General features: G+C 38.7%; 1 protein-coding gene across 1 annotated transcript; it reads right to left on the bottom strand.

Annotated features, from left to right (window-relative positions):
* Positions 1-73: 73 nt before the first annotated feature.
* LOC128363471 (tectonic-1-like) lies at positions 74-13,607 on the bottom strand. The gene is made up of 14 exons (XM_053324472.1): positions 13,337-13,607; positions 11,771-11,888; positions 9,918-10,051; positions 8,951-9,102; positions 8,757-8,859; positions 4,931-5,043; positions 4,572-4,592; positions 2,789-2,923; positions 2,585-2,710; positions 1,940-2,028; positions 1,694-1,831; positions 1,454-1,607; positions 512-643; positions 74-221 (listed from the first exon to the last, which is right to left on the bottom strand). The coding sequence occupies exons 1-14, from the start codon at positions 13,605-13,607 to the stop codon at positions 75-77; spliced, it is 1,833 nt and encodes a 610-aa protein (XP_053180447.1). The 3' UTR covers position 74.
* Between the last annotated feature and the right edge of the window lie 1,814 nt (positions 13,608-15,421).

Raw genomic sequence — 15,421 nt, 5'->3', positions numbered from 1 at the left:
TATTTACATTATTCACACAATATACAATAGATAGATCACACAGACAGGCTGATCTGTACGGTAAAGGTTACACATCACACAAAAGGGAAGAAGAAGTCAAATGGTAGTTTGGCGTCAATGGTTGGTGCAGCTCTGAAACCAGGAAGAGCAGCAGCAGACACCGGTACGAAGGACACGGAGCTCCTGATTGACACAAGACTGCTGCCACTGGTCAGCAGGTCCTGACACACACACACACACACACACACACAGTAGAAATAGTTAGACACTTATAGATTTCCAACATAAAGAAACCTGCATGTCTTTAGTTTGTTCCTAAAAGCCTCAGCATGCCTCACACAAAGTGATTGTCTCATTCTCTGCCACCCTTTTGTTTCACTCTCACTGCTCTTATCAGCCTGCTGTCCAGCAGCAGCAGCAGCAGCAGCAGCAGCGGCATGCAGCTGTTTCCACTGTGCACCACCTGCTCAGCAGTTTGTTTGAAGCATACAACAGTAAGTTGAAGTCTTACCAGACTGCTGGTGTTGGTTTGGATGACTTCTTTGATGCTCACAACCTGAGCTTGGGGATTCAGCAATGATCCGTATTTGGTCCATTCAATTTCTAAATGATGTGACAATGGGATGTTGCAACTCTGTCCTTCCTGTAAATGAAACACATACTGTTGTACTGTAGCCTCACAACAAGTTTGCTTACTGGTTATTAACTGTAGAAACATTAACTTTGATTTAAAGTAGTATTTAAAGTCTAAATAAGTAGTATGCAATATATTATAAATGTTAAATGTCAGAGAGCTGCAGAAATGTGATGAGTTTGTTCAGAGTAGACAACTGCAGTACAGAAGCTCTATTTATTGTCTGATTAGACTTAATATCACTCATGATGAATAATCAGATAGCTGAGGCAGTATCATGAAGAATAGAAGAAGAACATCAGTGGGTTCAACACTAGTGTTTCAAGATGCTAACATTTTGATATTTATATACAATATTATTGTATGTGTATACAGTATATCCAGCACTGATTTGATCCTTTTCTAAGCATCTTAATCTTGTTAACTTCTTTTTTCACCCCAGACACTTAAAAAATAATAAAAATGAAGTCATTCTAATTAGTATTTGAAGAATGAAGAACATACCACTGAGTAATGCATGGATTTTTGCATGGATTTTTAAACTATGTACTAAATGGCACATAAGGATGTATGGTCAATCCATAGCTCTGACTATCTGAAGAACATTTTTATGCATTAGTTGGTTCTTAAGTGTAAATAGTTCAGTTTGATAAATACAGACACAGTAGTGGAAACTCAATTCCTATGACTTCAAAGGACAGACTTCAAGTCACAGCTGTATTAACATAGACTTGATGTCCAGACTCCAAATGATTATTATTGTAGCTTAAATTGACCTGAGACTATTTTCTACTGTGTTGGTATATAATCAGTGCTTACCCCAGGACTAAAGCTGCTCTTGATGGATAGCCAGTCCAGAGGATTGTTTAATGGAGAGTTTCCAAAGGCAGCCACATACTGAGGATAGTTTGGTCCTCTCAGGACATCCAGAAGCACCTGTGACACCACGGAGCAGTTAGCAGCATCCTCCAGTCTGCAGGGACAAGACAAGTCAACATCATGTACATCTGACTGAGACAATAGACTGAGTGAAATGTGTTGAGTGTGAGGATGTCCTGCCTTAATGTGCAGCCGGACACGGAGTCCACACCGAACAGGAGGGGGGAGCGCTGATGTGGACCCTGCAGACAGTCCTGGTCTACAGAGCTGTGGAGAAGAGACAGTGTGCCTCTGGGGTCAACGCTCCTCACAATCCCAGTGAGGAAGACTGTTAAGGACAAATGCTAGGACATGTAGCACATCAGACTACACTACTGCTGCTGCCTCATTCAAAACTCACTGTTCTGTCAGGCAGGTAAAGGATATTCTGCAGTTTTTTGTCCAGAAACAAGCGGCAGTCCAACCACATAACCTGGATTTCCACTGTAGTGGACAGACACGTCCTCACCGTCGTCCTGTTCAACACACGCTCACACACGCACACACACGCACACACACGCACACACACACACACACACACACACACACACACACACACACACACACACACACACGCACACACACACACGCACACACACACAGACACAGTATATGACTTACATAGAGTCTCAATAATAAAACATGCAGAACATTTTTTGTTTAATCAGAACTTTACTTTTACATTCACAAGACTTTTAGCTTTTAGTATCTAGTAGCTTTCTGAAAATATTATGAAATGGGCAAATTTAAATCCTTCTGGATCTTGCAAACTCCATGGCCAGAAGTATATTAAGACTCTCCATAGTTCAGACACAGAATGTACTGTATGAGTATAGTATGAAGGCTTTTACACAACACTTCAGTCAATGTACTAACTTACAAGCTTTGTTTTTGGCTTTCAACTAAATCTCACATTTTTGATTGGAGGGCAACTGAGAAACTTAGCAGTAGAATGTACTTGTATATTAAACAATCTAATAAAAGTAGATAAAGTAAGTGTTTAATAGAAAGTAGTATGTTGAGTGACTCTACCTGGATAAATGTGATATGAAACTCCTGTTCTAGAGGCAGCGCTGTGCTCTGGACAAACCCAAGCACCAGAGACACCATCACATCCACTAGCTGTCCATCTGGACTGTACTTCATCACATAGACAACCTGAGGGGACAAAATACCTGATTGGTCCAACAATGACTTGGTGTATTTGCAGGAGGTTTTAGTCCCATGTGTCCTCACCTTCAGCACCACGTTAGCACAGACGTCTGGCATCAGCAGAGCAGGGCTCAAGCTTTCTCCTCCACTCATCTGCAGCTCAGTCTGAGTCCCTTCTAGAGACTGTAGGACCACTGAAACCAGCAGCACAGGAACAACCTCCACACACACACACACACACACACACACACACACACACACACACACACACACACACACACACACACACACACACACACACACACACACACACACACACACACATCACTCAAACACATGTTTAACATTCTTTTTTTTAACCGTCACAGCATGCAGTGTTTGTTCATATTTTACACACAGCCACTGGTTTATATGCTCAGACTTTAAACTTGCACATTATTATATAATCTACCACAGGGCACTATATGCCTATTTTTATTATTGGCAGCATTGTTATATTAATATTTTTGATGTCATTATCTGCAAAATAAAGCACATATTCAATGAAAGCTTTACACAGGTTTATAATAATAATATATGTGACATAAAAGCAGCCTGGCTTTTGATTAAGAACTATCTTTTTATTCTATTGGTTTTGATGTTTGTAAAGTTGTTCTACTTTATTTTATGTTGTTTTATTTTATTATTATCATTCTATAAGTTTGATCTTATTGATTTTATTCATGATTCTTTTGTCTTTTAATCTCTTTTAAACATAGTTTTGGTTGAGCTTTTATGTTACTTTTTTAAATTTCATTTTTACTTTTGTTTTGTCTTTTCAATCTATTTTAACTTTTTTTTATTTTTAAATGAACTTTTTTATTTTTTATTTCCGCTCATGTTTTAATGTTTTATTTCTCTTGCATGCATTTTATCAGTTTTCTTTCTTTTTAATTTCTTTTTATTAGTTCCCTCATCATTTTTTTCCCTTTTCTTTATGGTGTCAATTGTTCTGTCTTATTATCAGCTGGTCAATCAACTGTGAAGCACCTTCAACTACGTTAAACTACAGTTTGATTGATTGATTGATTGATTGATTGATTGACATGATGATCACTGATGACGTGTCAATTACATTTCAGAGAGTTGATTGGTTGTGCCAAAGGTAGAAGTTTGGAAGCCAGAAGAAACACACACACACACACACACACATTTAAACTCTGAATAGTAGGTGTAGGTGTAGGTGTGTGTCATCAGTGCCAGTGTGACAATAACTTCCTTCTTCTTGGGAAATGGACATAAAGTTGTGAGAGAGGGAAGTCATGGTCCTGTCTCTGCGTTGCTAAAGTTAACCTCAGACTTATTTCACTGTGTGGTAAGTTCAAAGACGACGTGTTTTTTTGGGTGGTTTGACTATTCTTCTTGCAAAAGCAGCACTACCTTGCTACATTTCCTGATTAGGTAGAGGCTGTGTTGGCCAGTACAGAGACTTTCATGTAGTTCCCTGATCATTGTAAAGTATTTAACTGCACCTTCATGTTCTAACTCTTCCTCTCAGCTGGCACTGAGCTGGGATGGCATTATGGGATCTGGAGGCTCAGTTCTGCACCTAATCTTAATCTAGGGAAGTGTCTTTTAAGTGTGAAATATACTATGTATATAGCTGCTATATACACTAAAAGAAATGCATTATTTTGTATTGAATGTACTGCATTAAGTTTGCACCATTTAACTTGTGCTTCTATGAATGAATTAGACAATTATGCTCTCAGTTCATCAATCAATTGGTAATAGTCAAACAAAATGGCCAACACATTTTGTCCATAACATATTGAGTTTTTTTAAATTTGTTGTGATTTCTGTTTAAAAAAATAGTAGGCATACTCACTTCTGCATCTTTGTTCTTCCCCTGTAGAGTAAAAAAAACAGAAATTATTTAAAATATTTAAATTAACATCAGCTCATCCTTTTTGTAGAGTTTGTTAGTGTTTTAAACATCCAACACAAAAACTAATATATCTACCAACATACAAATGACCTACATTTGCTTATCAAATAAAATAATGTAAAGGAACAGGAACAATTGAAGGAGAAGACATAAGAACCTAACATTTTTGCCCCTTTAATCACAGCATGACTCCTGCAGTGCATTAAACCTCTCACACTGATAGTACCTGAGTGTGTTTGAGCGTGGACTTTTATTTTGACAGGATGCACAGTGTGTATCATAGTGAAGGTGGGACTCACAGCAAGCAGCTGGAGGTCAGTGTATGTGTCCATGCTGAGAGCTGGCAGAGTGCTGCAGTCCTGCTCCAGGTCCACACGGCGGGAACACCGGCTGCTCTGCTCCTTCAGGAACGCTGGGACACAAGCAGAGACAAAAAACACTAATTACTAACAGAGATAGCAAATGATAAGAAAATAAGATGACAGAAAACCCTTATTTCTTAAATTGTATATATATCTTATAGCTGCTCTTTTAATGTGCCATACTTCAGTTTTAAATCAGTTGGAAGTTTAACTGATGCAGAGTAAAAAATACAGCACAGAATAATGAAATAATCTAAATGTGAAGAATTATCTCCATGCTGCACCTCTGAAAGTACTGAAGTTAAACCACACTAATTCCCAGCCTGCACTGTGTTTCACTTTTTTCAATAAAATTCATTTAGCATGTGCTTTTACTCAAAGTGATACTAATACTAACACTACTACTACTACTAATAATAATAATAATAATAATAATAAAAAATGATACTAATAAGCTTTATTTCTATAGCACCTTTCCAAACTGAAGTTTCAAGGTGCGTCACACAATACAATCTAAACAGAATAACATACATAAAAACACAATAACAACAATAATCAAGCATGAATAGGTGAAACATTAAACAATAAATAAAACAACAAAATGCAGAAATTATATAATATTACAAAAATCTCTGAAATGTCTTTACAGGTGGGTTTTTATAATGAGGCACTAACTCAGCTGATCTTTTGTTTGTTCCACAGCATTGAAGCTACAACAATAAAAGCATGACTTCACTTAGTTTTTAAGCCTGAACCTTTTAACAACGTCTGATTTTCTGATGTGAGGGATCTCAGCACAGAGTAAGGTGTGAAGAGTTGTGAAATAGAAAGCAGAGATAGACCATGTATGGATTTGAAAGTTCTGAGTAAAATCTTAAATTGAATTCTATAACAGACGAGCAGCCAGGACAGGACTGATGTGTTCTCTACCTGGACTGTTTCATTCTGAACCAACTGTGAATAATGAATTATAATAGTACAGTTGTAAAAGTGATGAACATCTGAGAGTTTTGTTTTAGATCAGTCCATCGAGTGTGGAGGAGTTCACAAAAGAGCTTTGTCTTTAGTCCTTTAAGATTGAGACAGAAGCGTGTGGTTAGTGACTTAGAGCTCAGACTCCTTTCATTAGTGAGCAGAAGGACTTTTATGTGTGTTGCACCTTGGACCGTGTTTGTAGTGAAATGTCACATGACAGCAGTCACCTCACATGTTCCTCAGTAACCTCTGCAGCTATTATCATAAACATGTCACCTCTTCTCTACACTGACTGCTTTACACTTAGAACACTGCTGAAGTGTTGATGTAGGATTTTATTAGATTCACTGCTGGGCTTTTTTCATTCAAATAATCCATTAGTTACTGAATACAAGCTCTGTGTACATGAAGCATTTGGACTCTTCTTGTGATTATTTGTGACATACTGGAGATGTAGGTAAACACAATAAAATCATTCATGTGAGATCTTAGTGCCGTTTATACTTAACCTTTGTGTCATCCTCGTCTGTTTTGACTGTTCCTTCTTTCCTCCCTTCCTTCTTTCCGTCTGTCCTCCCTCCCTCCCTCCTTCTTCTTTCTTTCTTTCCTCTCCCTACCTTCCTCCCTTCCTTCCTTCTTTCCTTTCTTCCTCCCTCCTTTCCTTCCTCCCTTCCTTCTTTCCGTCTGTCCTTCCTCCCTCCCTCTCTCTTCCTTTCCTCCCCCTACCTTCCTCCCTTCCTTCTTTCCCCTAAGTTTTAAACATGCAGCCGCTACTTAAAAAACCTGGCCTTGACTGCAGCATGCTGGCCAATTTTAGGCCCATCTCCAAGCTGCCCTTTATATCTAAATTATTGGAGAAAATTGTTCATGCCCAGCTACAGTCATTTCTGGATGAGCACAATGTCCTGGAGGTCTTTCAGTCAGGCTTCAAAACCCTGCACAGCACCAACAAATGACTCTGGTGACCATGTCATTCTTGTCCTGTTGGACCTAACAGCGGCCTTTGATACAGTGGACCACAACACCCTAGTGGCTCGGCTAAGCCACCTAGTGGGTATCTGTGGTACTGCGCTGGACTGGATCAGATCCTATCTGGCTGACAGAACCATGAGTGTGAGCCTTGGAACTTCAGAGTCCAGCTCTGCTCCACTGCCGTATGGGGTTCCACAGGGGTCGGTCTTAGGGCCCCTGCTCTACTCGCTGTATTTACTGCCACTGGGCTCCATCCTAAGAAAGCATGGCATCTCTTTTCACTTTTATGCTGACGACAGTCAGATATATGTGCCACTGAAAAAAAGAAACGCTTTCTCCCTAACACCACTTCTGGCATGTCTTGAAGACATCAAAGCCTGGATGGCTTTGAACTTCCTTAACTTTAATGAGAAAAAAACAGAAGTGATGGTGTTTGGTCCCAGTGGCCTTTGTGAACCCCCTCCATTTGACTTGGGTCCTTTGGCAGATTATTTTAAGTCAACAGTCTCAAATTTGGGTTTTAAGATGGACAGTGATTTTAAATTGGATCGGCAAATTAGTGCTGTGGTGAAGTCCAGCTTTTTTCACATTAGGCAGCTGGCAAAAGTAAAGCCCTTCCTCACACTACAGCACTTTGAAACAGTAATCCATGCCTTCATCACATCTCGGCTGGATTACTGTAATGCACTTTATTTTGGAGTCAGTCAGTCCTCCCTCGCACGTCTCCAGTTGGTGCAAAATGCAGCCGCTCGCCTCTTAACTGGAGTACGTAAGAGGGAGCACATAACGCCCATCCTGGCCTCCCTCCACTGGCTACCTGTGCACCATTTTAAGATTCTTTTATTTGTTTTTAAATCTTTAAATGGACTGGCCCCGCTCTACCTCTCCGAGCTCCTTCACCCCCACGCTCCTGCTCGGTGCCTCAGGTCAGCTGATCTGCTGCTCCTTGAGGTACCGAGGTCAAAGCGGAAGCTCAGAGGGGATAGAGCCTTTTCTGTAGCTGCTCCTAAATTATGGAACAAGCTTCCTTTAAATATTCGACAAAAACCCATTTTTATTCCTTGGCTTTCAACCGAGCATGAGACTCTGCTCCTGTTTTAGTGTTTTATGGTTTGTTTATTTTAATTATTGTTTTATTGTTTTTAATTTGTTTTAAAAACAATAAACAATTATCTTAGTATTTATTTCCTGTTAATTGTTTTACGTTTCCTGTGTTGTTTTTATGTATTTATGTACAGCACTTTGTTTCAGCTGTGGTTGTTTTAAAGTGCTTTATAAATAAAGTTGAGTTGAGTTTCCTCTGTCCTCCTTTCTTTCTTTACTTCCTTCCTTCCTTCCTTCTTCCTCCCTCCTTTCCCTCCTTCCTTCCTCCCTCCTTTCCTTCCTTCTTCCTCCCTTCCTCCCTCCTTTCCTTCCTTCTTCCTTCCTATCTTGACTCAAGGACAACAGGAAGGTTAAAGTTGAAGCATTAAAGGAAGAATATATGACTTTAAAATAAAAGATTATTTCGATATTGTTTTCAAATGAAACGTTATATTAATGAGCAATAAAACACACTGTTGCTTCATTCAGTAAACTGATGGATGTAGCTGCTACACCCTCACTAGCTTATGGTGGCTAATGTAAGCAAACTTTAGATTGCTGATCCTTTTCTAGTTGTGATGCTGTTTTAGCACTGACTCATAATTAGACCTGTCACAATAACTACCTTTATTGGATGATGTATTGTCTCAGAAATAATGGCGATACATGATATTATTGTTATTTGTAATTTGACAGTTGAGTATAGTGTCACATTGAGGTGAGCAGTATGTACCTGCAGGACTGTTGTCCACACAGTCAGCAGTGAGAGCAGCAGCTGGCAGCCAGAAGGTTCCTCTCTGTCCACTCTCTCCTGCTGTCAGCATCACATCTCCATACTGAAACCAACACAGCATCAGCAGAGGATGAGCACACACACACTCGTCTGATGAAAGAAGCAGTTGGTAGAGATTGTTAGCAGAGACTCACCTGGTATCCAGACGAGGCTCGGAGCTCTGTGGTTGACTCCCAACTGCCGCTTACATCTGAGCCGAAAAAATACTGGGAGAATTGTTTAAAGAGGGAGTCGAAGTTGGTGTCGGTTGGAAGAGCGGGCGAGGGGTGAGACAGTCCATCGAAACCTGGACACACACACACACACACACACACACACACACACACACGGCTGTATAATGCATGTATAATGATAAAATAATACCAGCCTTATCCTTTAAATTCAGCATTAAAATGAATTTAAATCTATGAATTGAGCAATTGGTGGAAGATTTAAGTAAAGCTTGGTTTATTATACGATTGGTTGATCAACAGAAAATTAATCATCAGCTGTTTTAATAATGAAATAATGATTTTAGTTATTTTTATAATCAAAATACCAAACACATGCAGGTTGATTTGAAGCTTTCCTTTACATCATAATAAACTGAATCTCTCTGGATTGTTTGGTGCTTTATTCATATTCATGTTCATATGATTGCTCATAAATACTGTCCCAGATAGCATGCGAATGTGGGCCACTTGAGGCAATGATCCGGCACTGTAGGCATTCTTCTGGCCCGGACAAAACAGACGTGAACCTAAACTGACCCATTCATTTGGGCCAAATATCACAAAACGAATATGGCCCATCTTTGGCCGAAATATGGCAAGTATGGCAATGACTAATCCGGATGTGAGCCTAAAGAGGCCCACATATAAGGAAACATACTTGGCCCACCTTTGTTGAAACATATTTGGGCCAGTCTTGGCCGAACTGGTTTATTTGGTGTGTTTTCGGTTGACATCTGGCATTGTGATGGCTTGGTTATGGCCCACTTTTGGCAAACATGAGCGGACCACCCAAGTGCCATCATTCCATGCTGTATGTGGGCCGGATGAACATGTCAGGTGTGGGCCAGATATGGGCCAAAAGAATTTTGCTATCTGGGGTGTGACTTACGGTTCTGTGAATGAATGCAGAAGATGTCAGAGTTAGTCTCCTTCTTCACAGACGACTGCAGCTCTGAGTATCCGTCTATCTTAATTCTTAAAGAGTAGGAGGCCACATCCCGGCTGCATAGCTGCTTGTTGACGCTGGAAACACACGAGCCAGATGTGTTTAAATCCCCTCCAGTCATGTTTCTGAGCATGTCAAATGATCTGCTTTCATATGTGTGTCTTTGTATAATGAATATGTGTGTGTGTGACATGTTCCAACTGAAGGAACAAGAGGAAAAACATGTTTTTCAGTGGAAGACGGTAGATATTTCTTATCTCCATTTAAAAAGATATAAGAAACACTGAATGAATGGTGACACTGGCACTCCTAACATAATGGAAACAGAAGGTCATCTAATAGTTTAGTGATCGTATTGTTTAACCGTGGATCAAATCTAATCTGTTATATAAACTGAGGTAGAACTGAATGAAATGAGTGTAAACAGCAAAGAGAAGTAGGCCTGTATGTACATGTGTTTTCATGTTGCTTTCATTCTGCCTTTTCATCAATAAAACTCAACACAATTTTCACATTAAAAGCCTTCAGCAGGTAAAGCATAATCCCTACCTCTATTGGAAGGCTTTTAATTGGAAATTCTAGCAGTGTCTGAATGTATTTTATTCAGTTTTAGTGACTTTATTAAAGTGAATGAAATGTGTGTTTCTGTTCAAAGAGAAACTGACAGTAGAATTAAAGAGTATGACATCATTGTTACTGGAAATGTCCATGATGCTCAATTTAACAAATGAGCTATTAATATAAAAGTTAATCTTTCCTTCACTTTTTTTTCTTACCAGCGTTTCATTAAGGAATCAGCAGCTTTTACTTGAGAGTTTGCAGTAAAATCAGAACTTTCTGACTAAATCATTGGGACAGAAATGTATTAAAGACAGTGTAGGTTCTGATCTTACTTATTAACACTATTATTATTTCTTCAGTACAGTATTACAGACGGGGCAGATTATAAAGTGGTGTTGGGCCTCCATGTGTTACCAGAACAGCTTCAGTGCTGCTTGGTATTCATTCTACAGTCTTTGCTTTACAGTCTTGATACAAAATCAGAATCAACTGGGTCTGCTCAGCATTTTTATACATGGGTCGAATATTGTGATGCAACCCTTTTTTCATAAAATCTGATTATATATAGGAAAAATTAATTTGAACTAAAATGTGGAATAAACATGATTCACTTTTGCAATGCATCACTATGCTTTTTTAACAAATTGTACATCATTTCTCAAAACTTATTTAGAAAAAATGCTTGTTTTTAGGATATGTCCTGCTCAATATTGACACAATGCTTTAACATTTAAATGTGGAAATACTACTATTTCTTTTCATTTGATGCTTGAATTATTTGTATAAGTCCACTTAAATACACCGTAGGTGATAAAATATTGAATATATATCATTCTTTTGTGGTTACACCATTTGACATTTTCAGGAGCATTCAGTCTTACTTTTGGTTAAAAATGGTGCAAATGTCATTTCAAATGATGTAAAACCAACAAAAATACTAAATGTACATTTTAACAAACCTGATGCTGCTTTTAAATCTAGTTTAACTGATTTATTAATTCATCATCTTACCAACCCTTATTTATCACTGACCCACATACCAAGGAGCATGTTTGAATGTTAACTGCTTAATTGTATCATGCAGTGCACTGTGCATGTTTCTCTACACATTTATTGAGGTTGTTCCTTTAATTTGTCCCCTGTCTGTATCTCTGTGTTACTGACCTGCAGTGAATGGAAGCATGGTATAGTTATCAGCATTGTTCAGCTCCTTCTGCAGCAGCCAGCAGACTCACCTGACAGTGCTCACTGAGCAGCTGGTGAACAGAGCTACCTGCTCACTACACTGTCTGTCACAGCAGCAGCTGATGTCACACACATCCCTGTGCTCGTCGCAGGGGCACAACGTGGACACTGGAACACACACACACACACACACACACACACACACACACACACACACACACACACACACACACACAGAAACACAAAAACACTCAAAATGACTTTCTCAGGATACGGATTGATTATCCATTAGTCTTAAACTTGACCCAGCTGAGTAAATAATCCTTAAAAAAAGCTATCTTCACCTTCTGGGCTATATGAAGGATGTGTTATGTATACTGTAGGACACTCACACTTCACACTGCTGTCCTCTGGAACAATGCAGGTCCATTAAATCTTGCACTTCAAGACTTTTTCCGAATGTACTGGTATGTGCAATTAAGTCTGCTACAACTGCTCTTATTTATAACTCCATCAATATTTATTACTGCCATTCTGATATTCTCTTTTTTTAACAATGGTTTCTTTTATGTGTCACACTGTATGTTGTTTTATGTTATTAGTCACTGGGGACACACAATTCCATTGTGCTGCTGTGCAACGACAATAAAGGCATTGAATTGAACTGAATTGAAATATGTATAATTGGCTGCTACATGTCTGTATGTGTTGTTCTGGCTATGTGCATGTGTCTTTACACTCATGGTCATATCTAGGATAGGCATATGTGTGTAAGATTGGGAATTATGTTTTAATAAACATACTTTTGATGTGTCTATATGATATGTATATAATATATATTAGACGTACAGAATCTAGCCTATACGCATTTGTATAATGTGTATGTCTGTGCTTTCTTTTTTTTGTGAAACAATGTAGGGAGAATTAAGGTCATATGGGACATGTTGGAAAACTTGTTCTATTCAGTTATTTTAAAACTAACTAGTATATGCATGTGAACATACAGGCGACCGTTTTTTTCACTTTCTGATGCAGAAAGCAAAACACCATGTTGGCCGACAAAATAAAATGACCAAATATGGGTATGCACATTTCAGAAGGTTTTGGCAGATAAGGCTGATTTGTATTTATCAAAGTATTTCTAAGCCTAAAAAAAGTTACATTACTAAATCTAGGTACTAATTCTGAAATGATTTGACACAAGGAACATTAATATATATGCCATTTTCCTTTTGAGTACAATATCTAAAAAATGGCTCCTGGTTTAACAAGGAAACATCTCAGGGATTTCATAATGATATTAGGTGTTGATAGACTCATACTTGCAAAACGTGTCCTACATTGCCCTGATCCACCCTATAGTGCTATGCAAAGAGTAAAGGCTGTTATACAGCTTACTGCCAGAACAGATCATTAGATAAAAACTCCATTAAGATCTGTAAATATGCTGACTAGCACCAGATAAACATACGGACACATGGCTCATGTTTGGTTCCCACAGCAGCTAACTGACTGGGGAATAGCAGACTGTACGCTTCACTGTGTTATTATATGGTTGAGAAATAACGCTTTGTAATAAAGTTTGAAGCAAACAGGGAGCTACAGGTGGAACGTACCGTCCGTCACAGGAGTGAGTAGGTAGCCGGAGGCGGGCAGCGGGTCGCCGGGGACGGTGGGTCTAAGCGGGTCCGCGGTGCTGCTGTAGCTCGGTGTTGTGGTGGTGGAGTCAGGCTGTGATGTTGTAGAACTGTCCGTAAAGCTGTATGTGAAGTTCAGCTCGGGATAGTCAGTCGTATTGAAGTTGTAGCTTGTTGTGTTTTCGTCGGTAGTGACGGCGGTAAACAGGAGAAATGAACAGAACCAGGCTGCAGCAGCTGAGGCCGACATTTCTGTTTAATCGCGTTGCTATGGTTCTTCTTCTTCTTCGTCGGCGTCGTCTATTGTAATGGCGGGTTAGTGACTCTACTGGAGAGTTAGCTCCACCTGTTGTTCAAGTACAGAACTGCTTCAATCCTCTGTCATGAAGCACAGTCGTCAAGTTTATATATTAATTTGTTATTTTTGTTTAGTTTCAAGGACAAAACAAATATTACCTTTTAAAGGGCCAATCCCCCTAAATCACAAAAGTTGTTTTAACTCAAAAGTGCTGTTAAATCATGTAGATACTCAGATTAACTTTTGTCTCTACCCAAATATGACAGAAGTAAATTAAATTGTGTTTTTGGTGCTCAAAGCAGTGAAAAAAATCATATAGCCTACATAAAGCTTATCAACTGCACACAAGTGTGCCTCAGGGTCAAATCATCACACACTCAGACAAGTCAATTAATAAATAAACACTTTATCACAGATCAAAGTAGCAAAGACACAAATTGTAAGATATACAGATAAAAAAATGTATTTTTAAAGGACAGGAGTGTAGTAGGATAAAGTGGCATGTAGTATGGTGAGAATGCAGATTGCAACCCGTTGTCCTCTGTCACCCCTGTCTTTCATCTATGGCAACTGCGAAACTTATGAAAAAATGTGAAAGGCTAGAGCCAGTGTTTAGTTTGTCTGATCTTGGCTACTGTAGAAACATGGTGGTGCAACATAGCGGCCCCTGTGGAAGAAGACTCACGCCATATGTAAATATAAAGGCTTACTCTAAGGTAACAAAAAGACAATGATTATTATTTTCAGGTGATTATACACTAATTAAAACATACTTATACTTAGACTACATTCCATTTCTGTCAAGTCTATTGTGCTAGATGCCACTAAATTGTACACACTGCACCTTTAAATTTAATTCTGAGTAACATAATATTGCCCTGACAGATATGATAACAACCAAATGTATTACCTGGATTCATTTGGTGTAACATCCCAGTCTTAATGTATATTTACACATTTACTGAATTACTAATAATACTAATAATTAATAATATATCATCATACTGTTCATTCAGTTCATAAAATCATTACAGCTCTATTTGGAGAACAGTGAGGTCATGGCCTCAGTATTTGAAGGGATGAGGGAGTTGTAGCCATATATTACCATGTGTCACATTCAAAATAGTCAGAAATCAGGTTTTAAAATATTTTGAATGACTATATTAACTTGATCTTTTGAATGTATGTTCCTGCTCAGTCCTGTGCTTTCACCATCAAACCCTTCTATGCCTTTAGCTTTTAGCACTTTGTAATACAAATGTCTGAAAATATGTGAGTTATTATAAAAGGAAGGCTTCTGCTTAACCGTGATGATGGATTTATAATACCAGTATTCCTAAAATTGTGTAACTGAAGGAACACGTAAGACTTTAAAGGGGTGTCAAAGTTAAATACTTTTTGCAGTGTTTTTTTTCTTCAGTGCCTCTTTTCTACAGTCTAAACCAGAGCATCAGACTGTGACACATGTTCCTGTTCATTTCTTCTGAGAGTCAGTCTGAGATCTTAAACTGAGATTGCTCGCTCTACTTTTTGGGTTGAGAGCTTTCAGCGTTTGTAATGGCATCCTTAATTCCCCTTTTTGTCCACAAGATGGAAGCACAGGACAGTGAAACACAGATGTTGCTCAGTTTACTGGAATGATCAGACTGTCTTTCCTCACCGCTTTAAGCTTTTATATTGTGTCAACCCCTGAAGAAAATAACATTGTGATGAATGCAGAATATAGTCAAATGATGAACTATAGCTATCTTAATAAATTAATGTAC

The sequence above is a fragment of the Scomber japonicus genome, chromosome 8 (assembly GCF_027409825.1).
Source record: "Scomber japonicus isolate fScoJap1 chromosome 8, fScoJap1.pri, whole genome shotgun sequence".
In the NCBI taxonomy this organism is placed as follows: domain Eukaryota; kingdom Metazoa; phylum Chordata; class Actinopteri; order Scombriformes; family Scombridae; genus Scomber; species Scomber japonicus.
This window is presented reverse-complemented; position numbering and strand designations above follow the sequence as displayed.